The sequence below is a fragment of the Eptatretus burgeri genome, chromosome 18 (assembly GCF_056783735.1).
Source record: "Eptatretus burgeri isolate ZD-2024b chromosome 18, Ebu_testis_v1, whole genome shotgun sequence".
Taxonomy (NCBI): Eukaryota; Metazoa; Chordata; class Myxini; order Myxiniformes; family Myxinidae; genus Eptatretus; species Eptatretus burgeri.
The window spans coordinates 32378922-32406050 of NC_140978.1; the positions used below are offsets into that span (position 1 = coordinate 32378922).

Consider the following 27129-nt stretch of genomic DNA (forward strand, 5'->3'; position numbering starts at 1 on the left):
ATTACTTTAGGGAGAGGGTCCTAACATTGCAGGTCACTTCTGCTAAAGGCCCTGTCACACCTTGATGATTTAGCCAACGTATGCTTGACGTAAGTAGGGTAAGAATACTGATTCTGGCTCACTTTGCCCCATGTAAATGAATGGGGGATTTTCAGCGATTTATATTTTTTTTCCCTAAAAATAAATCCCCTTTTTATCCCAAGGTATATTTATTTGTCTCCCCTTTTAACTTGGAGGTTGAACCTCATTGAATTGAACACCTGGGGGTTGAACAGCTCACTCATTGAACCTATAAAGATTTGTTCATTCTCAAATTCCTTCAATAGTTTAATTTTCTTTGCACAATAATCCCCATCTAAAATATTGACAAACAAAACATTTGAATCTTTATATTTTTTAAGATACCCCTTTTGTGCCATTACGAAATGATAAACTTCTCTTAATGCTCTTGTTTGACCACCTCCTGAGCCACAGGTTATTTTTTGTTAAGCCCCGCCCACTTTTCTTTAAGCCCCGCCCACTTTTGTTAAGCCCCGCCCACTTTTCATAAGGTAATTTTTCTAAGCCACGCCCACTTTTCCTAAGCTCCGCCCACTTTTGCTAAGCTCCGCCCACTTTTCATAAGGTATTTTTTCTAAGCCACGCCCACTTTTCCTAAGCTCCGCCTACTTTTGCTAAGCCCCGCCCACTCTTACATCATTTCCAGTTCATCTCTGACTCACAAAGAAATCACTAGAAAATTACAGGATGTTATGGTTTTGAAAAATTTCCCAATGAAGGCTTGCCTAGGCTTGCCCAGGGAATTTCCAAAGGAAACCACACCCACCAGTCTTTCTCTATAAAAGCTTCAAACCCAGGCTCCATTTTAAACATTTGTTCTTGCTGGCAATGGTGTTCTGTGTGCTTGTCTCAAACTCTCTGTCTTCTATGGAACTAAACCTTCAAGTTGATGAACTGGATTCAAACCTCTTATCTATTGAGGTAAGATTTTTTATTTTCCTATTTTCAAACTTTGATTGAAGCATACTCATTTAATAATTAAATAACTTAATTAATACATTATTATTTTCTCTCACAGGAAATTGTGTCTGAAATACGAAATGAAAATACTGCTTTTGCTACAACTTGGGGCGAAATTGTTGGCTTGGTTGAAGACCTTGAGTGGGATGACTTTAGTGTTCCTTGGAACTCTCTGTCTTCTATGGAACTAAACCTTCAAGTTGATGAACTGGATTCAAACCTCTTATCTATTGAGGTAAGATTTTTTATTTTCCTATTTTCAAACTTTGATTGAAGCATACTCATTTAATAATTAAATAACTTAATTAATACATTATTATTTTCTCTCACAGGAAATTGTGTCTGAAATACGAAATGAAAATACTGCTTTTGCTACAACTTGGGGCGAAATTGTTGGCTTGGTTGAAGACCTTATGAGCGACCAAGACCCACAGAACGAGTTCGTCCTTGATGACCCAACCAAAGAGTTATACCTTGGAGACCAGCAAAATCCTGAAAAAGAGTTTTACAGCAATAGTACTCATTGTGAGTTATCAAGACAATACCCACTGAACAAGTTATACCTTGATGAGCCAGAATACAAGTTTTACCTTGGAGACTCACAAATTTTGAAAAATCAGTAAATGAGTTCTGCCTTGATGGTTTAAATAACTACCTTGGAGACTCAGGAAAAGGGTTCTGCCAAGATGGTTCTAAATATGGGGCCTACCTTGGAGACTCACAAATTTTGAAAAAATCAGTAAATGAGTTCTGCCTTGATGGTTTAAATAACTACCTTGGAGACTCAGGAAAAGGGTTCTGCCAAGATGGTTCTAAATATGGGGCCTACCTTTGAGACTCACAAATTTTGAAAAATCAGTAAATGAGTTCTGCCTTGATGGTTTAAATAACTACCTTGGAGACTCAGGAAAAGGGTTCTGCCAAGATGGTTCTAAATATGGGGCCTACCTTGGAGACTCACAAATTTTGAAAAATCAGTAAATGAGTTATCCTTAAGAGACTTTGTAAGTTGGTTTTACTTTGAATACTTGAAATGTGGGTTCTGGATTGATAACTCACAATGTGATACATATCTTGGAAACTCAACGGGAATGTGGTTATACCTTGAAGACTTGGAAAGTTGGGTTTATGTTGGACACTTGAAACTTTTTTGGGGGCTTTTATTTATTTATTTATTTATTTATTATTATTATTATTTTATTTATTTATATTTTGGAGACTTTTGGAGTTGCTATCACTCTTTGGGATCTAAACCTATCGATGTAGTTCTTTGTCGGATGGTGCTTGATGGGAGCAAGATCAAGAAAGTTCTGGGAAGAAAGTGCAGGCTTACTCCCTCTTTCTACGTCATCAAACCTGAAAGCCTTAAAAGACAGAATTGGAAGAAGAAAAAAAATCGTAAAAATATATATATATAGGTGGAAATCTCATTTTGAAAAAGACATTGTGTTGGGCGAGGATTGAGTTGGGGTTGAGATTTTGAATGTGAGGGTTGGGGTTGAGATTTTGAATGTGAGGGTTGGGACACACACACATACACATCAACAAACAAAAGTTAAGCCTTGGCTATTCAGTTGAGGATTCTGTGTTTGGGGTTCACAGATCTAAGAACGTCCCCCTTGACACACATTATATACTGTTATACACCTCGGACTTGGCCCTCGAGTGTCCACAACGGTGTATAGTAGGAGGGAGTGAAGCGCCAACCTATTGCTCCCATTGCACACACACACACAAACAAAAGTTAAGCCTTGACTATTCAGTTGAGGATTCTGTGTTTAGGGTTCACAGATCTAAGAACGTCCCCCTTGACACACATTATATACTGTAATACACCTCGGACTTGTCCCTCTCGTGTCCACAAAGGTGTATTATCTGCTTAGTTTTGTCTTTTGTAATTCCTGTGAATAAAATGAACCTAAAATCTCTTCCCCTTCCAAATCATATATTTTATAAGTCCAAGGAACTGTATCTATTACATCAACAATTTTAAAAAGTTCTTTCGTCCATCGTTCAGTAAAACCCTTTTCAAAATGAGATTTCCACCTATATATTCTTACGATATCACCAACTTTGAACTTAGGTTTTCTGACATTAATCTCTTTTTCATATTTTAATTTTGAAAATGTTTCTGATGGCTTCATATTCGTTGACGTGTGAATCGTGTCATTATACTTATCCACAATATCCTGAATAAAAGATGACCATTGTTGTGAACCGAGTTGTGTGAATTTTTTATATAGTCTCTCTTTTAAGGTACGATTAAAACGTTCAACAACAACTGCCTTCCCTTCATTAAAGGTACTGTATAATGTAATACTGTTATTTTTTAGAAAATTCATAAATGTCTTGTTATAAAACTCTCTACCCTCATCAGTCCACAATTTCTTAGGTTTTCTCTTACTTTTATTAAATATCTGTTGAAAAGCTAACATAAGAGTATTACCTGTTTTGTTTTTTAAAGGGACAACCCACGCATATCTACTCCTCAAATCAATAACGGTTAAAGCATACTTGTACCCCTTATCATTATTGAGTTCAATCAAATCAGCAAACCAGATATAATCAACTTCCTTGGAATAAACTTTCCTTCTCTGAAACTTTGTGAATATTGGTTTATGTAATTCATCAGCTAATTGCTCTTCAGTCTTAATGGCATCATTAGAGCCTATAAGTTTTTGAATTTCCAAGTCCAAGTTTCAATTTAGCACTAATCATCTTCTTCACGATGAACCTATCAACTTTTTCTCTCAAGGTTGGATTTTGTATCAGAGACAAATTATACAACATTTCTCTATCGGCTTCATGCTTTTCTTCCAACGTTGTGGTATTCCCATAATCAATATCGTGTCTCATGCACACTTCATCAACTCTATTGATTGGTTTACTCCAGGATTTAGGATTGTCTGCCTCATCTAATCTTTTATCTAAGTTTGTGCCTGGACCACAGAAAGAATAACCTGGAAGATGTAATTCCCCTGGTATTCCAGTAGTTGTAAATTTACTTCCTGATAAAAACTTTTGTATATCTCCTCCGAGTTTGTGTTTGGAGATAAATTGATTTTTTTTGAACCACACACCGAACATATACCTTTTTGTATAACCCTGTTATTTTTACTTTTAATATATGAAATATTTTTAGTATTAGTTTTCTTTTTACATTTGAGACAATAACTCATTTATTTATGAGAAAAATTCCTGCAGAGTGCAAAAACCTTTTTAGTTTCCAACATGCACATTTGAATCTTAATTTTTAAAACATAAAGAATCCTTAGAAATGCCTTCACTCTCTCCTCCATTTATTTAAGAAAAAACTTGAATTAAAATCCATATCTTGTCGATGCTAATAGTCTTGTCGAAAGTATTGCAAATAGACTTGTCAATTCTTTGTTTTCCTCCTCGGTGGGTTGAGTTATTTTCTGTAATACCGCCAATCTTTTTTGAATCTCACTGGTTTCCATATTTTGATATTTATTTTGTCTCGCTCTTTCCTCCCTCTCCTCCCTCTCTCTCTTCTCTTTTTCCTCCTTCTCTTTCTTCTCCCTCTCCTCCTTCTCTCTCTTCTCTTTTTCCTCCTTCTCTTTCTTCTCCTTTTCCTCCTTCTCTTTCTTCTCCCTCTCCTCATTCTCCTTTTCCTCCTCTTCCCTCTCTTCTTCAACTCCTTCCTCATCCCTTACTATCCTTGAATCGTTTACACCCCATAGAATATTATACATATATTCATCAGGATTTCTTGTTATTCCTGCATCGAAAATAATTTTTTTTACAACAGGAAACCAATAAAATTTCTTTTGAATTTCTAAAAGAGCCTTACCTTTTCTTAACTTTATAATTTTTTCATTATTTAACATTCTAATTAAATCTAAAGTTGTCGGTTTATCAACATCAGCATAATGCCAATCTTTTATTGAAAATACCTCATTCTTATGTTGTAGAACATATTTATTAAAATACCGAATACCCTTTTCTTGAAGGTATGCTTGAACACAGAAATGATAATTTTCTTGAAGCCTTCTTGCTGTCATTTATGTATTAGAAATATATGTTAGAATAATATTATGGCACGAAACACCTCCCCATCTTCCCATAGTTAAATCATTTTGTATTTCCTTACTTATTATATATAATCCTGTTTTTTCTGTTTTCATGAGATAAACAAGGGCAAAACCATTATTATATTTACCCTTATTAAATTCTTTTATTTGTTGTTTACTAATCGTGGCTCCACAAAACTCATTCTCGATACCAAGTGGATAATATTCTTCCTTACGAGACTGATTTAATTGTTCCAGGTCTTCGAGGTTAATTTTAAATGACCAATTATACCCTAAATCATTCATATCATACCCCCATTGTTCTATTCTCATACAAACGATACGCCCTTCTTTATAAAAATTTATTTTAATTCGAACTGTGAATTCTGTATGACCTGGAGATAATATCAACACTTCTGTATCTTTAGAATACACAGCCGTTTTATTTAAGTATATATATTGTGATAAATCGCTTAATCTCACCAAGTCATTCGCGTCAGTCGGGCTTGGATAATTTTTTAATTTATAAGCATTTTTCATGTTAATATTTTTGTTTATATTATATTTATATCGTTCAGCCTGTGCCTTTGTGTAATAATTTGATAAATCAATATCCAGTTCTTGAGATACACCAAAGATAGAACCATCTTTACCAACATAAGTCATTTATATTAGATTAAAAATAATATCATAAAATTTTTTATTTTTGTTGAGTTGAAATAACACATATAGACATAATTGACCACAACACTTGGAATTTAATTCTTGGACTTGAAATGTTTGATAAACACCATTCTGTAAGAATTTTATGACTTCAACAGGTGGTGGAAGACCAAAACTATCAAAATAATATTTGTCTTGACTATTAAAAATACAAACCCAATGAGAACCGTTCCCATCATTATCTTCTAAGTTCATAATAATATTCTTTGTATGTTTCGACACATTTGTTAATTCATCTCTCATACAAATAACCACATTATGAATTTTTAATTTCTTACAATATTTGGCAAGTTGTAAATTTGATGTTGTATTCTTTCCAAATTCTTTCAACCACTCATCAATGCTCATTTATTTATTAGAAAGATATAATCCATTACCTCTTTTCGTTAATTTTACACCTGCTTGTGCTATAGAAGAAAGCATATCTCCAACTAACAATCTCGCTTTATCAGGCAGACCTTCAAGTTTTTCAGCAAAATCTACAATTACACCACTTCCACTAATTTGTTTCTCCAACTCTTTGTTATGTCTTTCCAATTCTTTTTGAGCCTGGAGTTGAGCCTTCCTTTCGTTGGCAGTTTTGACCGCTGTTGAAATACCACCCGTCAATGCTCCAACCGCACTTAAACCAGCAAATAAAGGAATTAGAAATGGGAGAAATCCTCCACTCGTCTCTCTTATTGAATATTTTTTCAACATTGGTTTTGTCATTTTAATTTTAAGTGAGCCAGTGTCATTCAAGATTTTAACCTGTTCTCTTGTGAGCAAAACATCAATTCTTACTGCTCCTTTTCTCTGAATTGTATTAACGTTAATCGTACAAGGCTTTTGATTTTGAACACAAGATGATAGTTTATGAAGATTGATTTGATTAACATATACCCCAGTTGGTACTTTGCCACTCATTTATTTAACAAAAAATTATGTGAGACTAATCATCACACCATTATCTGTATTAATCTGCAATTCTGTTTCTTCCAAAAGCAAACAATATGTATCAACTTCTTCACTCTCTCCTCTTTCAATGTATAGGGAAGTATCCACTCGATTAGACTTTATAGTTTCTTTTTGAGCGCTCAGGTCAAACGTATAGATTGTATACAAACTTTTAAATGCTGTCATATCCAAAATAGGTTCTTTATTTCCATTACTTTCACACACCTTTTGGTAAGACTTGTATGCTTCAGCAAAATCATTTTTTTCCCAATTAATTTCCAATCTATCTCGTGGATAAAATGTTCCATCTAGAGAAACGCGAAGTTGTTTCACCTTAGCATTATCACTCAATGCATTATTCTTATCAGTCGCAGTATCACCATCTGGCTTTTTAAAAATCATCCACAGATATCGTGGCTTTCCTTCCAGAACACCCAAATTCCACGTGTAAGTAGTTTGATTGAGTTTAACGTGTTGACATCTTATTTTGAGGTATGATACACTGAGTGGTTTTTTTGAGTTAAGTCTTCGATTCAACATCTCTTCTGTTTTAAGATTAGGAGTATATTCACTGATATACCAACTCATCTCCTCAATTACAAATTTATTCTGATCACCAAAAGCATTACCAACACCAAAAAGCAATCTATTTTCATTATCATTCCTTTGTAGTTGAAATCTAATTTTAAGACCATACAGAACTTTATCATAATCACAAAATCCAAATATACCTTTAAGAGGAACTGCCACAGTAAAACTATTTTCTGCTTTTGTATCATCATTATACATTCCTTTCCTTTGAATATATCCAGGGTCTGTGTTTGTTCCCGTTGACATATCAGGAATAAAACCTTCGACAGACCCCTTTCCCATTCTATCACTGAATGTATAGAGTGTAAATTTCATCATTTCAGATACAGCAGAGACATAATCAACCGCTTCAACTTCTTGTGTTCCAATATACAATCGCACACTATCAAACATTTTCCAGAAGAAATCATTTACAAGTGTAGCGTTTGTGTTATTCCCAGCCTTAGTGAATTTAAATTTACACAACAAGAAACTTTCGGAGAGATTCAAATAGGTTTGTTGATTATTTATTTCAAAACTTTTTGTACCATTTGTATTCCAGTCTGTTCCAGTTATTGCATTTACCTTGAAGTAATCTTCTTTTTTAGTGGAGTTTGAGATAATAATAGTATCATCCAAATCATAGATACTATCAATTGCTTCCATACTTGTATTTATTTAGGAAAAAGATGTTAAAACTTTTGAAACCCTGATCCAAGTATTTGAATTATTTTCTGTCGTTCTTGGGGGACAACTGAGTTTTACCTTTCTTAATTTCTTTTATTGCTTGTAATTTATGAGATTCTTTCTGAGCATCTTTTATACTCTTTACAGCACCTGCTACATTTCCCACAGCAGAAGCAGTTGAACCAATTAGGTCTTTATGTTTAAGAATAGTTGAACCAATACCCATGAGAGTATCAATTATCCCATCTCCTCTAAATTGATGTCCAACACCCCTTTGTCTCTTAGGTTTATAGTATCCTCTACCAAGATACATACCTTCACCCTTGTAGTACGGGAAAGGAACATCCCATCCCCTGTAATTATTTTATATTTTCCCAACTCGTGCTTCCTCACAATAACCATCGTATTTATTTATTGAAAAACTTCACGTAGGTGAATTCTGATGGATATAACTTCTCCATTAAAAGAGATCACACGATTATCTTGGTCGGTTATCCTAAAATTTACTCTGTGTATGGTTTTTCCTGACACAGGTAGATAAACCAAATTTTTAGGCTCCATATTGAATTTATAACCAATTGGGGTTGAGTATGCGCTGAATGAAAATATTGTATTTGTTTTTAATCCATCATTATAAGCACCATCAATCAAATCACAGTGAATTAACACCGAATTTATTCCTGAGGATATTTGAATGACATTATCACTGTAAAACATCCCATTAGTTTCAATCTTTTTTGAGGAGAAACCTAATAACTCTCTAAATGAATTATCAATTGTGAAATCAACCTTGTAGTTATTTTTAACTTTAATCGTTGATTTTGAAGTATGTTTTTGAATGTTTATAACAATATTTTTTGGTTCATCACCCTGTTCTTTCATAAGACGAGCAATTTCGGAAGATATTTGAGAAATCTCGTATGCTCCGGGTGAGACTGTTATCGTTTTGTATCCACTTCCCGGATTATAACTAAACTTGTCATTTTTCTCGGTTATATTAAATAAGGTATTATAAGTCTCCATGGACAATAAAGATGCCTCATATTCTTTTGTTGTGTCAAGTTGTAGTGGGTATGGGAATGAAGATGTGTGGTCGCTTGTTGTGAAATTAAAACTCAGGATTGTGCTTCTCATCTTATTTAATATGAGTTAAAATGTCTTTATATTGAGATTTATTAATTATTTTCATGTTCATCAACTGGTCTAAAATGGCTGATGCTTCATTAAAACAATTGTTATTTCCAGCCTTCTTACTGCCGAACAACAATAACAGTCTATTAACTAATTGCGATGGGTCATTTGGAAGAAAACTAATACCTGAACCAAGGATACTTAAAGCCTGAATAATGTGTTTCTCCTTCTCATTCTTCCTACTTTTACCAGAAAGAATAACCTTATAATTTAGAGTGTTCAGCAAATCAATATATACTCTATCATCATTATTTTCCATATCCAATGGTTTATCAATATACTTTGATTCATCCCTCACAGTTGAACCTTGTCTTCCATCTTTTGTGAGAAGAAACATTAATCTCGGAGTTAGTTTAACAGGGGTTGAGCAGAACTTAAGAACCTTAATTCATCATTAAATATCAATACCTTTTCTTTAACAAGATGAAATATTGCTGGTTGTTCTGTTGGAATGAGTCCTGCTTTGGTTTTTGAATCCGCTGAATATTCATTGTTTTGAACAGCATTCACAATATAATCAGGGGTTGATTAATCTCTTCCAGTTGTTGAAATAAACCTTCATCATCATATTCTAATTCTCCTAAATGCTCTAATTCTTCCTCCGTCATTTGACTGAAATCTTTTAACATTTGAAGCTTTCTAGGAGTATATTCTACTGTGGGAACTGTGGAAACATCTTTCATTTTTTCTTGGGAAGTTTTTAAAAGTGGTTTAAAAAATTTCTCTTGTTTTCTTTCAAATGCTTCTTCGCCCGTTAGTTTCTGTCTGCGTTTCTTCTTTATGTCTTCCTGTTGTTTTACAACTTTTGAAACCAACTCTTGATGTTCCTTAAATCTTCTTGCTCTTTCTTTTACATCCATTTATTTATTGTAAAATATCATTTAATGAATTGTAAAGATCAACAGGGAAATTTTCCTTTTCTTCATCATTCAAGTAGATGTGTTCAAATAAATCCTTTTCTTTAAATATTTCATCAAATTCTTTATTAACATTAATGCGAGTTGTAATTTCTTCTTCACTAATACTTGCATCTCTGCTTTTCATACGTTTGCGTTGAGTTTCTTCATCAACATCAAAACCGAATGATAAAATCTTCACTCTGCTCAGATATTTAATAATTTGTCTCGTTCCTTCTGGATTAGTTTCTAATATCCCAACACCACCAGATTTTAGTTTCTTTAACTCACTCTTACAATGTGAATATTTTGTTGTACCAAGAGAAACCTCCTCAAATATTTGTCCTTCATTCCTCAATCGCATATGTTCCTCCACTGAAATATAGTGATAATCTTCACCTTTTACTTCTCCAGGTCTTATTGCTCTAGTTGTTGTTGATACAATGCGTATCACGGGGTGTTTTTTAAGTAAATTTACAATATTCTCATTTGTACTACACAAGAACCTTGATTTATGAAAGTTTTTTCCAGAAGCAGATTTACCCACAAGATTTATAATAATAGTTGTCATTTATATATGTAATTGTTTATAAAACAAAAAATATATCCCTTAATATCTCATCTTGTTTCACAACAATATATTTATATTTTTCAGTCGTGTGCTTCATATAATCCTCAAATTTCTTTTTACTACATAATGTAGAACAATTATCTCTCCAAAAATTATTGATATCTATTGAATTTAACTTGAATAAAATAAAAGTATTAGCATTGTTTCTGATGGAACGACGAGGAAGTTGAAAGTACGATTGACTAAGATAAATACAATTACAAGAAGAATGTCTCCCTCTTGTGTAGTAGCTGTCCATTACCGTTTGGTTTCTCTCATTAACACAATCATCAAAGATAACGAGGTTCTTTTTTGATTTATCCAAATCTTGGGGAGACGGTATATCATCCGTATTATCACTAAGAATACAAGTTATAAGATTTGATTTCTTTTTACATCTCTGTGTATCACAAAATAGTTGAATTATATCTTCAATGTTATAATCATTTAGGTTTTTTTGACGTTTAAATAAACCTATTATATCTTCTTTTTGAAGACCAGCATTAAAACCTTGTGAGAGTAGTTGATACTCTGGTTGAAAACTCGACTTTGTGAAAATTATTAAATTATCATAATCTAAAAAGTTGGGAGTGAGGAGCATTTTTAAAAGTAAGCAGGTTTTTCCACATCCACTTGAACCAACTATGAGACATCTTAATGAATTTGGGAGATTTTTATGGTTGTTAAATTTTATCTTATTTTCCCAAATAGGTAAAAAATCATTCATTTATATATTTGAAAAACAGGTTATTTAATTTATTATTAGCTTTTTTAGAAACTCTATATTTTATCCTAAGTTCAGGTTTAATTTCAAGATAATCCATTATTTTATTTATACAATATCTTGTGTTGATATTTCCCTGAAAATTACATCCATGAATAATATACAACAACAATCCTTTGAACATTTCTCTTATACGTTCAGTTTCTTCCCTTGTAAGGAAAGGTGTGTTATCATCCTCATACTTTACATTCATTTCTCTAATCAATCTTGTAAAGTAATTCATTTTTGGTGTAAATCTAAAAGAATTATTTTCCTTTTTATATTTTTTATTATCATTAATTAGAAGATAATCACAGAATATACATTGTTTATAGGCTTTTGACTCTGTGTTTAATCCCTGTCTTTCACACGCAGGACAATTCTCAAATTTGTCATATGGAGAATCAGGAAAGTCTAGCATATTTATAAAGTAAAACTTTACTTAAACTGAAATTCATCTATACTTTCAGTTGTATATTACCATCGATATCGATATACTTTTTTCATTATCAGATTCAACGACAACATTTTTTATATTAAAGGTAATTTTAAAATTATCGTTAACTACTATTGAACGAAATGTCATTTCACCTGATATATTAACATCCTTTATTTCATCAAGATTTACATCTTTAGGGTTGTTGAAAAAAATACAAATTTCTCCTTGCATATTACAGATGGTCTTATCTTTTCTTTCTAAAGCTTCATCCATAAGGTTTTTGTTCTTTGATACTTTTTCTTGTTTCATTGCTTTTTCTAGTTTTGAATATATTACTAGAAGGAGAGGAGAAACTTTTGTTAGAGATACTTTAATTGATGTTCTACCAGGTATACTAAAAGCCCTTCCACTGAAGGAAATTGAAGAACTCATATTATTTACCATAATAGTTTTTATCCAATAGTTGTTATATTTATCTTTGTTCAATTTTACATCCTTGACATATTTCTCAGTATCTTTAACAGATGAAGAGATTGATTGAAACTTGTCTTTTGTGTCTTGAAACATTGTATTTATTAAGTGAAAAAGTTGGAGGATAAAATGTTTTTAAGCACAGATTCACCTATAAATTAAACGAAATTTTCATCAAGAAAATTTTAGTTTAAGCAAAGTTTTATTCTATAAATATGGTGAATACAACGTACTGCGATGTTTGTAATCACGAATATAAACATTATAGAAAACACCTCCGAACCAACAAACACACATTTAATCTATTTCATCAAATATCTCCTCTTGAGTTGGAAAGAAAACATTGTGATATCTGTTCAAAGGATGTTTTGAAGAGTAGTTATAATCAACATCTTCAATCACAAAAACACAAGAAAAATGAGTTTAAAGTAAAGGGAGACTATTATATTAAAAACACTGATGAGGCATTTAAAGGGCATATAAAAATAAGGATTTTTCAATTTGGAGAACCCGGTCCATCATCAATAGCTGAATCAATTGAAATAGTGAAACCCGATGTTGAAAAATTTATTAAAAAGACATTAAAAGAAATAAAAACTTTAAAGTTTTATATGGGAGTGAAAATGAATATGAAAAGACAAGATGAAGAACAAACTCCTTATATGAGAACAGATCTTCATTTTATAACATCATTTCAAGATTTTTTGAATAGTGGGGTTTATGAAGAACTATCAAGACAAGAGGAGGATGTTGATAATACAGTGGTAGGAAGTGGATTCAATATTAAAAAATCATCTTTTAGATATACACATTCTAAAATCAAACCCTCTTAAAGCTTCTTCTTATATTGAATTACCAAAAGAAATAAAACTAAAGAAGGCAGTTGTTAATATTAAGAACAATGATAATAAATGTTTTCTCTGGTCTGTTCTTGCTCACATACATCCACCAAAATGTAATTCAGAAAGAGTAAAACAATATATGAAATATGAGAATACCTTGGACATTAAAGATTTTAAATTCCCAATGCCATTAACAGATATTCCTAAATTTGAGAAAAAGAATAATCTTTCTATTAATGTATATGGATTAACGGATACAAACAAAATTCAAATATTAAAAATTTCAAACAACTATAAAAATGAAGAAACACACATTGACCTTTTATATTTTAGTGTTGGAAAGAATTCACATTACACATACATCAATAATTTATCAAGATTAATCTCTTCTCAGGTATTCAGAACAGCAAACAAAATATATCCTTGTAAGCGATGTCTTAATTCATTTCATACAAAAGAACGATTAGAACAACATTCAAAATATTGTAGTAATCATAAATCAGCTGTAATTACAATGCCTAAACCTGGTGAAAAGATTTATTTTGAAGATTATAATAAATCTATCATGCACCCATTTGTGATATACGCTGATTTTGAATGTATCCTTAAAAAGATAAATACTGCTTCTCCTAATCCAAAAGAACCATATACAAATAAATATCAAAAACATATTCCTTGTGGTTTTTGTTATTATATCAAATCATCTGTTGGAGAAAAGTATAACAAACTTGAACATTATCGTGGAAAAAATGCTTCACAAGAGTTTGTAAAACGATTAGAAAAGGATTGTATAAGACTCACTAAATTAATGAAAGAAACAAATGAACCGATGAAATTAACCAAAGAAGAAAAATTAGAATTTAGAATGAACAATATCTGTCATATTTGTGAGGGGAAAATTAAGGAGTCTAAAGTTAGAGGCCATTGTCATCTTACTGGTAAATATAGAGGTCCCGCTCATTCCTGTTGTAATCTTAATTATAAATTACCTTCTTTTATTCCAGTCTTTCTTCACAACAGCGCCAACTATGATACACATCTATTTATAAATGAACTTTCAAAAACACCAGGGAATATTTCTGCTATAACAAACACAAGTCAAAAGTATATTTCATTTTCAAAAATGATATTCACAAAACCTTTAACTCGTATTAGGTTTTTAGATTCTTACAAGTTTATGGGAACACCACTAGCCTACCTCGCATCAAATCTAAGCTCCACAGACTCTTTTCCAAATCTTAATTCATTCTTTCCAAAAGAGGAAATTCTCACTAAAGAGGAAATTCAGATTAAAGATGAAATTCTGATTAAAGAAGGAATTCTTACGAGAGAGGAAATTCAAACAAGGAATGAAATTCAAAGTAAAGAGAAAATTCTTACAAGTAAGGGAATTTATCCTTATGATTATATGGATTCATTTATGAGATTTAAAGAAACACAACTTCCTTCAAAAGAAAGTTTCTATAATAACCTTTATGAAGAAGAGATAAGTGATAAGGAATATAAACACGCACAAGAAATATGGAAAATATTTAAGATAAAGAACCTTGGAGAATATCACGATTTATATCTAAAAACAGATGTTTTATTGTTAGCTGATGTGTTTGAAGCTTTTAGATCACTCTGTCATAATAAAAATTGTTATGGATTAGATCCTGCCCACTATTTCACAGCTCCTGGTTTAGCTTGGAGTGCAATGTTGAAAATGACAAAACAAGATATAGATTTAATCAGTGATGTGGATATGCTTTTGATGATTGAGAAGTCCAAGAGAGGTGGAATATCACAAGTATGTTCAAAAAGATATGCTAAAGCAAATAATAAATATCTCCCAAATTATGATAGTGAAAAAGATAGTAATTATTTGATGTATTTTGATGCTAATAATTTGTATGGATGGGCAATGTCTCAATCTCTACCTTATGGTAAATTAGAGTGGGTGGAAGAAAAGAATTATGAAAAGGCTTTGATGAATATTGTTATTTCTTCTCAAGAGGAATTGAATGACGAAGAAGAAGGTTATTATTTTGAAGTTGATTTGAGGTACCCGAGTGATCTTCATAATAAGCATAAAGATCTTCCTTTTGCATGTGAGAAAGAAACTCCAAAGAAAGAATGGTTAAGTGATTATCATAAAAGTTTTAATATTAAAGGTAAATCAACAGAAAAGTTATTAACAACATTCTATGATAAAGAGGGATATGTTTTGCATCAGAGAAGCTTAAAACAGTTTTTGAGAGAAGGATTGAGAGTAGCTAAAATTCATAGAGTTTTAAAATTTAAACAAAGTCCTTGGGTGAAAAAGTATATTCAATTCAATACAGATATGAGAGCAAATACAAAAGTAAAATTTGAAGGGGACTTTTATAAATTAATGAATAATGCTGTATTTGGAAAGACTATGGAAAATGTTAGAAACAGGCAAAACATTAGATTCGCAACATCTTGGAAAGAAGCTTCGAGATTGATAAATAAACCAAGTTTTGAGAGAGAAGAGGTTTTTTCAGAGAACTTTTCTGCAATTCATATGAAAAAGGAAAGTATTGTAATGGATAAACCAATTTATATTGGAACAGCAGTTCTTGATTTATCAAAGATATTGATGTATGATTATTTGTATAATGACTTAAAGAAAGAGTATGGTGAAAATGTTTCATTGTTGTATATGGATACTGATAGTTTTATCCTAGATATAAAAACTGATGATGTTTATGAAGATATGAAGAAAAATATTGGAGTATATGATACAAGTAATTTCAGCAAGAAGAGTGAGTTATTTTCCAAAAAGAATGAAAAGGTTATTGGTAAGTTTAAGGATGAGTTGGGTGGAAAAGTAATGAGTGAGTTTATTGGATTGAGAGCAAAGGCATATGCTTATAAGTATGGTGAACAGATTGATAAGAGGTTAAAGGGAATAAAGAAATATGTAATAAAGAAATCAATAACTTTTAGAAATTATTATAATTGTTTGATGAATAAGAAAGAAGAATATAGGAAAATGAATACAATAAGAAGTTATAAACATAACATATATAGTGAAGAAGTAAATAAAAAGGCATTAGGAGCCTTTGATGATAAGAGATTTATTTTAGATAATGGAATAGATTGTGTTCCATATGGATATTGTATGATAGAGTGTATAAAATAGATTATGTTTTAACGATGGGAAGATGGGTTAGGGTTTTTAAGGGCTACCGCCGCGTTTTTTCACAATATATAAATGGTTAAACCAAGTATTAATCAAACTAAAGAGTGGAGAAAATCTCAGTCTTGGTATATAAATGGAAAACATAATGAATGTGAAAAATATCAAATAAGTCTTATTGAAAAAATAACTAAAACAAAGGTAAATAAAACAAATAAGCGAATTAATTTAAAAACTAGTAAGTTAGAGGATGTAAAGAAAAAAATGAATATCCTTGAATGGACTGAAAACTTTGATGGTTATCAATTGAACAATGAAAAAACAATTTACTATAATCTCAAAATGATATGTGGCTCAGGAGGTGGTCAAACAAGAGCATTAAGAGAAGTTTATCATTTCGTAATGGCACAAAAGGGGTATCTTAAAAAATATAAAGATTCAAATGTTTTGTTTGTCAATATTTTAGATGGGGATTATTGTGCAAAGAAAATTAAACTATTGAAGGAATTTGAGAATGAACAAATCTTTATAGGTTCAATGAGTGAGCTGTTCAACCCCCAGGTGTTCAATTCAATGAGGTTCAACCTCCAAGTTAAAAGGGGAGACAAATAAATATACCTTGGGATAAAAAGGGGATTTATTTTTAGGGAAAAAAAATATAAATCGCTGAAAATCCCCCATTCATTTACATGGGGCAAAGTGAGCCAGAATCAGTATTCTTACCCTACTGACGTATGCAAAATTGGGCTAAAACGTGGCACACGACGAATACGTTATGGGTAAGTTTGTATACGTTAAGAGCATGCTGGCATACGTCGTAGTATGCTGGCATACGTCGTAGTTCGCCGAGCTATTAGACAAATTTTCCATGCTTGAAATTTCCCGACGTATGCCAGCGTATGACTCACACGTTCTGCATAACGCTGGCATAAGTTGTAGGCACGTTACGCGATCGTTGACACACGTCGATACATGTTACTTGGAAGTTACTCATCAGTCGAAACACGTCGAGGTAATGTTTCGCGTACCCGCAACTTATTTCTAACCTATGAGTAACGTGTTGTAGGCACATTATGCGATCGTTGACACACGTCGACACACGTTACTTGTAAGGTACTCATAAATCGGAACACGTCAAGGTAGACTCCCTGTTTTTTTTTTTAGCGTCAGTGTTCCAGACTCCCTGTTTTTTTTTTTTGTTTTTGTTTTTTTTCTTCTGTAATACGGTGATGTTGACACTTCGATTTCTAGTGCGGTTATGATATAATGTAATTAATAGTTGATATAATATAATATTTGATTATGATTTAAATCGTGGAGCGGCAGCCTATTAATTATATTATATCATAACCGCACTAGAAATCGAAGTGTCAACATCACCGTCATACTGAAGAAAAAAACCACGGAGTCTGGAACACTAACGCTAACCATTACCTTGACGTGTTTCAACTTATGAGTAACGTATGTCGACGTGTGTCAACGATCGCGTAGCATGCCTCCAACTTATGCCAGCGTATGCGGAACGTGTCATACGTCGAGTACGTCGAGAAATTTTCAACATGCTGAAAATTTATCGACGTACTTGGCGTACAATGACGTATGCCAGCGTACTACGACATATGCACGCGTACTACGACATATGCCAGCGTGCTCTTCACGTATACAAAACTTACCCATAACGTATTCGACGTGTGCCAGCTTTGTTCAGCAAATTTTTCATACATCGGCATACGCTGGCTAAAACATCAAGGTGTGACAGCGGCTTCACACTTCGATGTCTAGTGCGGTTATGATTTGAATCGTCGAGCCGCAGCCTATGAATAGCCTATGCCACGTGATCGTCGGCGATACTCTGCCGCGCTATGCATAAGTTAGACTATCGTTGGGCATAGGTTGTGAACGCCGACAACACGCACAGCATTCATTGGTATAAGTTATCTATATATGATTAAAATGTTCTGTGTATGTTACTAATACGTTATGCATACGTCCAACACGTTATTATACGCCAAAACTTAAAAAAACATCAATAGTTCAGCGTACACCAGCATTTTACATACATTTTGAAACCTTGCCATATGCTGGCTAAAACTTCAAGATGTGACAGCCCCTTAAGGCTGGGTTTAGCTTCCCCTTAATATTAATCCATTCAGGAAGCAAATTAATTATATAAACCAGTGATTTTTTTTTTTTACTTCTCTTTCTCTCTCTTTTATTGCATTTCAAGGAAGCAAGTGTCATGACCACAAGATGCAAAATGCTGAACGAGGTAAGAACGGTATTTCCTTTTCAATTCAATGAGAATCAATAACAACAGATAATTTTTAAAAACGCTCAAAAAACAAAAAAGTAAAAGGATGGAGAAATGGTTCGAGAAAAAGTTTGGAACAAGTAGGGATGGTCGCAATAAATAATCATGAGAAACCATAAAAATACACACATCCAAATAAACACTTTATTCCTCAAACTACACACATTAATCCACAATATACCACATCTCAATATACACTTTATTCCTCAAACAACACACATCCCAATATACACACATCTAAATATACACATTATTCCCCAATATACACATTATTCCCCAATATACACACTTTATTCCCCAATATACACTTTATTCCTCAATATAAACTTTACTCCCCAATACACACTTTATTCCCCAATATACACTTTATTCCCCAATATACACTTTATTCCTCAATATAAACTTTACTCCCCAATACACACTTTATTCCCCAATATACACTTTATTCCTCAATGTAAACTTTATTCCCCAATATGCACACATTCCAATATATACTTTATTCCTCGATATAAACTTTATTCCCCAATATACACTTTATTCCTCAATACACACTTTATTCCCCAATATACACATTGTTCCCCAATATGCACATTATTCCCCAATATACACTTTATTCCCCAATATACACTTTATTCCTCAATACACACTTTATTCCCCAATATACACATTGTTCCCCAATATACACATTATTCCCCAATATACACATCCCAATATACACTTTATTCCCCAATGTGCACTTTATTCCTCAATATACACATTGTTCCCCAATCTACACTTTATTTCCCAATATACACTTTATTCCTCAATATATACTTTATTCCCCAATATACACACTTTATTCCCCAATATACACATTAATCCCCAATATACACATTAATCCCCAATATACACATTATTCCCCAACATACACATTATTCACCAATATACACATTATTTCCCAATATACATATTATTCCCCAATATACACTTTATTCCCCAATATACACTTTATTCCCCAATATACACTTTATTCCCCAATATACACACATCTCGATATACACTTTATTATGGCCTTTTGTTGTCGCAAAACGGATGTCAAGGCTTAAAACCTTGCCCACTTTCTAAAGTAGCCAGACCCAAAATTTGGGGCCTCTAGGTGCTATGGTTCGGCCGTTAAAGAGTTGTGTACAAACCATAAACTCCTATAGAGAAGGACTGGAACCTCCCATGCTCGGGGTTTGTAACTGGAGTCTGAAGGATTAACTTGAGTCCGGGGCTAAAATGACTTCTAAAAAGGCGAGAGACACGATCTCGGGATCCATATAGGGGTTTTTGAGGACGGTGAGTTCAATAGTGTCATTTTCAACACCACCTGAGGTCATCTTCAAGGTCAAAAGGTCATATTTCAAGGTCAAATTTCTGAATTTTGGTATTTTTTTGCCCGTTTTTGTGTCTAACTCATAAACGGTGAGAGATGGCTGATTGTAATAAGATGCAAGTGTGTAGATCTGTCAAACTTTGATATTTATTGTCATTTATCATATTACATAAACATTATATGCATGTCACAACACTATGCCTATTAAAACTATGTCTATGTCTATCACTAGTTGGAGAGCTTTTCTTGCCTCCTGAGGTATCCCAAAGCTTTTTCTTTGTCACTTACATTGAGGACATGAGCTTTCAATAGAATGTTAGCAAAAGTAGTACATGCAGCATTACTACTAGCTAAAGGTGCATCTCCAGAGGATAACAGCTCAGCAAAATGAAATCGGCAACGCATTTTAGTCTTGTCATATAAATTATAGGCATTATGTACAAAAAAGACGGTTGACATAGAGTCGGCACACTCAATCCACCTCTATTCAAATTATCCAGAAACTCAGATGACACCTCGTTACCATCTTCATCATCAATGATCTCCTCCATACTAGTGCTATCGCCATATTAATGAACAAGGTGTCCGGCCAAATAAACTACTTTATGCTTAAGGGCATTATCAGACCCCAAGAGATCCTGAGTGTCTTGAGGAGTAATCTCATCAATGAGTTCACTTCGCTCATCTGGATTTATGGAAGTTGTACACTTCTCGTCACAATCAATCACACGAGAACTATATTCGGACATAATGTCATGCTTAATGAGTGTTTGCAAATTTACAATTTTAGCTGCAGCCATAATGTCAACTATGTCAATGTAGAAGTTTCCACCGCTTCTTTGCCTGGCTTGGCCGAAAAACGTTTCCAAGGCTTCATCTGCAAATATACAGGAAGAACGTAGTCAAAGTCTTTCTCTGCCAAAAGCAATTAGGCAGCATCCACATTATTACGTGTGGACACAGTGAAGGCTTCAGCAGTTTGCTGAGTTAGCTTCAGCTTACGACCACCACCTCCTTGCCATGCGCAGGTAGATATAATTTGGCAGGCCTGCTCCAGCCAAGTGAAACTTGTACAGTCTGCTGTCCAAGGCTGTCTGGATTCGTCACGCAGATGGATAGCTGAGAAAGTCTTTCACGTTCATCATCTTGAACTGCTCACTCATTATCTGGGTGAGGATGATTGTGCCTTCGCTGATGCCCAGTGAATCCTTGAAGGTCTTTAAAGAAGCGACAGTCTTGTCATTGAATACTTGGCATACCAATGGTACGCTCTGGCGTTGAAGGGGCTTGGGGAAAACAGCAGTGTGCGTCAGCTTGGTTAAGTGAATAGGAGTAGCCCGGTCGATCTCATAAACCTTCTGAATATCACTTCAGTAAGCTTTGTACTCATTACCATCTACGACAAATGAGAGTGTCTTGCCATCAACAGTAATCCAGTTGTTGCGAACATTTTTGAAGATGTGCACGTTGTCGTACACTAAGAACAGAGATTGCTCTTGAATTGACAGCACTTGGAAACTTCCTGGTCCTCCAAGTTTTGAATAAACACTGTGGTTGGTATTGCAATTGTCACATATCAAAGAAATCACAGTACCGCCAGCACCAACTACAGCTGATGCAGCTTCGATAAGGAGTTCCTTCAGCTGATCGGCAGTTAGTGTTTTTCCAGGGCAAAATCCGTTGAATATAGCGTGGACCACCGAAATGGCAGGCAACTTCAACAACTATAGCATGTGAAGCAAGCATTTTGTGTTCACCACCCGCTGCTGTATTTTGAGCATCAAATCTTCAGTATCAAATCGCTGATGATCAAGAGGTTTGAACATAAGATGCAGCTGCGACAGAAGGAAGGTGAAATGAGGAAGCTCGTGTGCCTCAGTTATCCAACAGAGCTGGCTTATTACAAGCTGAAGAATTTCCTTGCTTGTGCATTCATAGATGTTTACCTTGTCAGTTATGGATCTAATCTGGGACCATTTTGAGAGCAGGCTCTTCTTCTGCAAAGGAAAAAGTCGTTTGGGCACCTCAATGCCATCTTTCTCAACTCTATTCAAGAATAGAAATCCAAAATGTGAGTGAACTTGTTGGAAATGAAAGAACTGCTTGACAGTTTGTCCAGTAGCATCAGTTCTTGATAGCTAAAGGCTTTCCTGGTCTTATATGATGTTAAAGCCAGGAAAATAGGAGCTGATTTTAGCACAGAAGTGGTCGAAATCTTGGATATTGTCTGCAGCCTCATCAGCTGCCTGCATCTTCTTAGCTCTTGATTCTGACGTAAAAGATGATGTTGGGCGTGGTCACCTGCTTCAAAGCTGATTTCGGTACTCCAGGAAATATTGATGGGGGTTCTTTGGGTCGTTTTCCTCCCCTAACTGACATCCAATCACAATTGAAATGGGTCTCACAAATATATATCTCCTTTAAGCACCTCAAGCTTTCTTTCTCATTTGGCATTGCCAATATCCATCTCTCCCTCTCCTCAGGATCTTTTGGGAAGGATATGACCTTTACATAAGGTGTCCCATCATAGTTTCCTCAACAACCAAATCAGCTGCAACAACGTGGCGTATTGTCACCAAAGCAGGAAACAACACAAAGATCCTGTGAGATCACCAGCTGGACAGTTTCTCAAAGAGAAACAAAGAAAACATACATTCGTTAATGATGATAGAAATCAGCAAGTAGGTGCAGTAGGTGCACAATGTCATGTTTTGTCATCGACTTTACAAAAGTTTTCCTCTATGAGTTACACACAAAAACGGGCAAAAAATACCAAAATTCAGTAATTTGACCTTGAAATATGACCTTTTGACCTTGAAGATGACCTACGGTGGTGTTGAAAATGACACTATTGAACTCGCCGTCTTCAAAAACCCCTATATGGATCCTGAGATCATATCTCTAGCCCTTCGAGAAGTCATTTTAGCCCCGGACTCAAGTTAATCCTTCAGACTCGAGTTACAAACCCCGAGATCATGAGGTTCCATTCCTTCTCTATAGGAGTCTATGGTACAAACACGCAAACACTTGAAAATATTTATAAGATTCAATGTTTTCAATGCAAAGCATATGCCAGAACCACGACGTCGTTTTGTTTTTTCCAGGGCATTGCTCGGTAACCCAAAATAATGAAGTCACAAGATCTTGGAAGCTGAAGAGCACCTACATTGTACCAGTGATGGTTGTTTAAGGAAAATAGTAAATAATAAAAACAAATGAATAAATAAATAAATAATAAGTTTAGAATAGATAAATAAAAGAATTGGAGACTCAGTCAATGGGGTCAATGAATTTCCAGGCACATCATTTCTTTTCCACCCGGGAAATCACCTGATGCACGCTTCTTTAATTCTCTTATTTATTTATTTTTTAAGTGACAAATGGGGTTAGCAGCACCATATCCATTCTGATCCTTAAGCTAAATTTTGTTGCCAGAAACATGCGTTTTCATCAAATATTCCACAATCTACAACTCGGCAAAAGGGGGTTATCGACTTTTGGGACACCTTGTGTATGTACGAGCATGGGTATCTGGCATATTCCTGGTGCTGTCCTAATTCTGTTGGCATTTTGAAGAAATTGTGGGGGCCTAAAACACTTCCCTATTCCCACTAAGGAATGTGGTCAGAGATCATTGAATATCCCCTTTTTACGGAGCTACCTGCTAAGGCTAAGGAACTATAGTGCGATTAAAAAAAGAAAATCGAACTTTTTTTCTCCAATTTTTCAATTTTTTGTTTTTGCCTAAAAGCACTCACTGATGAACCTCTGAAAGTTTGATGAAGATCCATTTGGAGACTGATAAAAATGGCGACAGACACACAGACACACAAACAAACTGCTTTCTTTTAGTATATACAGTGCAAGCAAAGGTACCTGGTGTTGCTGGGAAAAGCTGGGTCCTCCTTCCACCTCTTCCCCTCCCTCATCCCACTCCTCCCCCTGCCTATTCCCACCCCTCTCCCCTCCCCTCCTTCCGGACTCACACTCCACCCTTTCCCCACCTACCTCCCCTCCCTCCCTGCTCCTCCCACCTCTCCCCTTCCCTCCTCCTACCCCTTTCTCTCTCTCCCCACTCCGGAACCCCATACCACCCCTTCTCCTCCTTCCCTATTCCCACTATTCCCACTAATAATTTCCCTACCCCTCTCTCTCTCCAGACTCATACTCCACCAATTCCCCTCCCTCCTCCCTCTGGACTCCCACAAATAAAATTATTTTACACCACATATCAGACGAAGTATTCAACTAAAGTCGATGATGTCATATGCAGTGACGCATTTTAGAAAATTTCTTGACACCACGCATGTTTTATGATGTTACACATTGGGTGACATACCTCACACAAAGGCAATCATGACAGTATTTTAAGCTTCAAGGAAACTGAAATGGGGGTCAAAATAGCGAAATAAAAGTATTCAAGCGAAATCAAGTATATCATACACAGTGACACCTTTTAGAACATTATTTTACACCACGTTTAGTTTATGATTTTAATGCCCTGTTTGATGTTTGTTTCCGTGCCATATCCAATGATGTCTTTTGTTACATCATGACGCCATATCCAATGATGTCTTTTGTTACATACCTTGCACGGAAGCAAACCTGGAATATAATTTTGCATGCAACAGTCATTGCAATGCCTTGCAAATTCTAGTGAGTAAAAACTGACTTGTAAATCAACATGTCACTGTGTCTGGCAGACAGAAAGTAACTGCGTTTGAGGTCCCAAAATGTAATGCGGTGGAATGGATAGTGCTTGTGATGCAGCGGGAGAGATGGGAAGGCATGGCCTGGAGAATGGGCGGTGCTTGTGGAACAGACACAAACTAACCATATACATATACATATACATTTATTTATATACTGTAGTAGAAACAAACTAGCAAAGGGGTACCTGACGTTGCCGGTTCCTCCTCCCACCCTTTCTCCTCTCTCCTTCCACCCCTATCTCCTCCCACCACCTCTCCCTCTGGACTCCCACTCCACCCTCCCCCCCTTCTCCCACCCCTCTCCGTGGCTTTTTTTTTCCACAAAGGAATTTTTGCAGGGGTTTTAACCACGTTTGGGAAAAAAAAATTAAAAAGAAAACCCACTTTCAATTCTCACTGTCCTCTAACTTGGGTCTTGTCAAAATCCTCAAACTTTCCTCGTGGTTTGTCAAAATCTGCCTCCTGAGAGATAGATTCATCCATATGACTGGAATTAGTCATGGAATGGATGTTTATCCTTGTTGCCAATATACTGTCTCTGTTCATAAAATCTCAGTCTGTTGTCATGAGTGGCTGGGCTGATGCCTCTGGGTCAGAGGAGATGCTCTGGTGTGCGCATGCGCAGTATTTACGTCCATTGGAGATCAGGGGAGCGCTCGTTACACTCCACACATGTTGACACACACACACACACACACACACACACGTATGGATACCAGGCGTAGTGGTGTGCGCCTGTAATCCGGCTACTCGGAGATGCGAATCCGTACACTTCTGAACTTCCTTGGTGAAAATGGACTGCATTTTCGAACTCAGCGGAGTCGATTTACTTTAAGAAATGTTTAGATGGACGACAAATTAATTATAGATTTGAAAATATCGAAATGAGTAGGATTAGTTACTCAACTGCAGTAATGATAAATCTTGTATTAGGTCATATTTTCGAAATGGTAGTGAATTCAATGTCGGTGCAGTCATTTCTTCGAGTAAATCGACCCCATAGAGTTCGAAAATGCACTCCATTTCCACTTCGGATATCCAGAAGTACCCTAATTGTACCTGACCATACCCTAATTTAACCAACTCATGAAACTAAATGTCATCATATGGAGCGACCTCTAAATTACCTCCGATCAACTTAAATTTTTTATGCACGTTATTGAATCATAGTGGAATAATTTAAGGCTTGTGGAGACATCTGAATTTTTTTTTTGTTTTTGCTGTTTTTGGACAACCCTAATATATATATATATATATATATATATATATATATATATATATATATATATATATATATATATATATATATATATATATATATATATATATATATATATATATATATATATCGTAGTCGATCTAGTCGAAAAACAAAATCTCAAAAAAAAAATTTTTGAGATTTTTTTTTGGGAAGTCGATCTCGTCGAAAAAAAAAAATTAAATTTTTTTTTGAGATCTGTTCTACCCTTATTATCAGTATTTAAAATGGCGATTTCAGTTAATACAATGGCGATTTCGATGAAACTTGGTTGGTAGGTTCATACCATGACCTAGTTGTGTGCAAATGAGAACAGTTGCTATAGACACCACCATTGCCTAGCAACGGGACTTTGAAATTTTTGAAAAATATTTTAAAAATTATTTTTTCGAAAATCAAAAATCGGGCCACGAGTGACTGTGGGCAGTACATTCAGCCATATTGTCAAAAATTTCCAGCCGGATCCTATGAAAACTGTCGGAGAAGATAGACTTTGAATGAACCCTGGTCGAAAACAATAAAAAAACGAAGTTCGTTATATCTCGAGAGTATGAGTCAGATATACATGAAACTGGTATGTTAGGTTCATGGTATGTCCAAGTTGTGTGAGAAAGAACCGTTGCTATGGACCCCTCTGTTGCCAAGCAACGGCCGAAAAACCTCAATGTGGGGGTATTTTAACGAAAAAACAATCTGCAGCATTAACCCTTGAAGCAAGAATCATGAATTTTCTTGTGCTTAATCACCAGGTCATTCCCCATCGAACGGGCTCATCCGTCAGGTTCTATTTGGTAGGCGACTACCCATGTCTGCCTACTGACTTGTCTGTCTGTCTGTTGGGGAGTCGATCCTGTCGAAAAAAAAAATTTTAAACATTTTTTTTGAAATATGTTCTTCCCTTATTATCAGTTTTTCCATGAATATGTTTGTCTGTCTGTCGGTCCAGTGCTCCGTTAATACAATAGCGATTTCGATGAAACTTGGTAGGTAGGTTCATACCATGACCGAGTTGTGTGCAAATGAGAACCGTTGCTGTGGACACCACGGTTGCCTAGCAACGGGACTTTGAAATTTTAGAAAAATCATAAAATTATTTTTTCGAAAATCAAAAATCGGGTCAGGAGCGACAGGCAGTACATTAAGCCATATTGTCAAAAATTTCCA

The 27129-nt window shown here is 34.6% G+C and overlaps 2 protein-coding genes across 9 annotated transcripts in view; both read left to right on the forward strand.

The window, feature by feature from the left end:
- The window catches only part of LOC147008839 (plasma membrane calcium-transporting ATPase 2-like), a 174206-nt gene that overhangs the window by 83572 nt on the left and 63505 nt on the right, over positions 1–27129 (forward strand). For 6 of the 8 annotated variants that reach the window (XM_085864280.1, XM_085864283.1, XM_085864277.1 and 3 more), the window contains one exon: positions 18555–18596. The exons of the other annotated variants lie outside the window; for them this stretch is intronic. In XM_085864280.1, the coding sequence (XP_085720406.1) occupies positions 18555–18596 (42 nt within the window). The remainder of the gene's footprint in view (positions 1–18554; positions 18597–27129) is intronic. 8 annotated transcript variants of the gene reach the window in all.
- LOC147008840 (uncharacterized) lies at positions 146–1854 on the forward strand. Its single transcript, XM_085864286.1, has 3 exons — positions 146–981; positions 1079–1255; positions 1353–1854. The coding sequence occupies exons 1-3, from the start codon at positions 889–891 to the stop codon at positions 1641–1643; spliced, it is 561 nt and encodes a 186-aa protein (XP_085720412.1). The 5' UTR covers positions 146–888; the 3' UTR covers positions 1644–1854.

What these genes read in the sequence shown, in the direction of transcription:
- LOC147008840 (XM_085864286.1), top strand. Translation starts at nt 889, where the DNA reads ATGGTGTTCTGTGTGCTTGTCTCAAACTCTCTGTCTTCTATGGAACTA. An exon ending in CAAACCTCTTATCTATTGAG is followed by an intron (nt 982 to 1,078) that starts GTAAGATTTTTT and finishes TTTCTCTCACAG; the next exon opens with GAAATTGTGTCTGAAATACG. An exon ending in CAAACCTCTTATCTATTGAG is followed by an intron (nt 1,256 to 1,352) that starts GTAAGATTTTTT and finishes TTTCTCTCACAG; the next exon opens with GAAATTGTGTCTGAAATACG.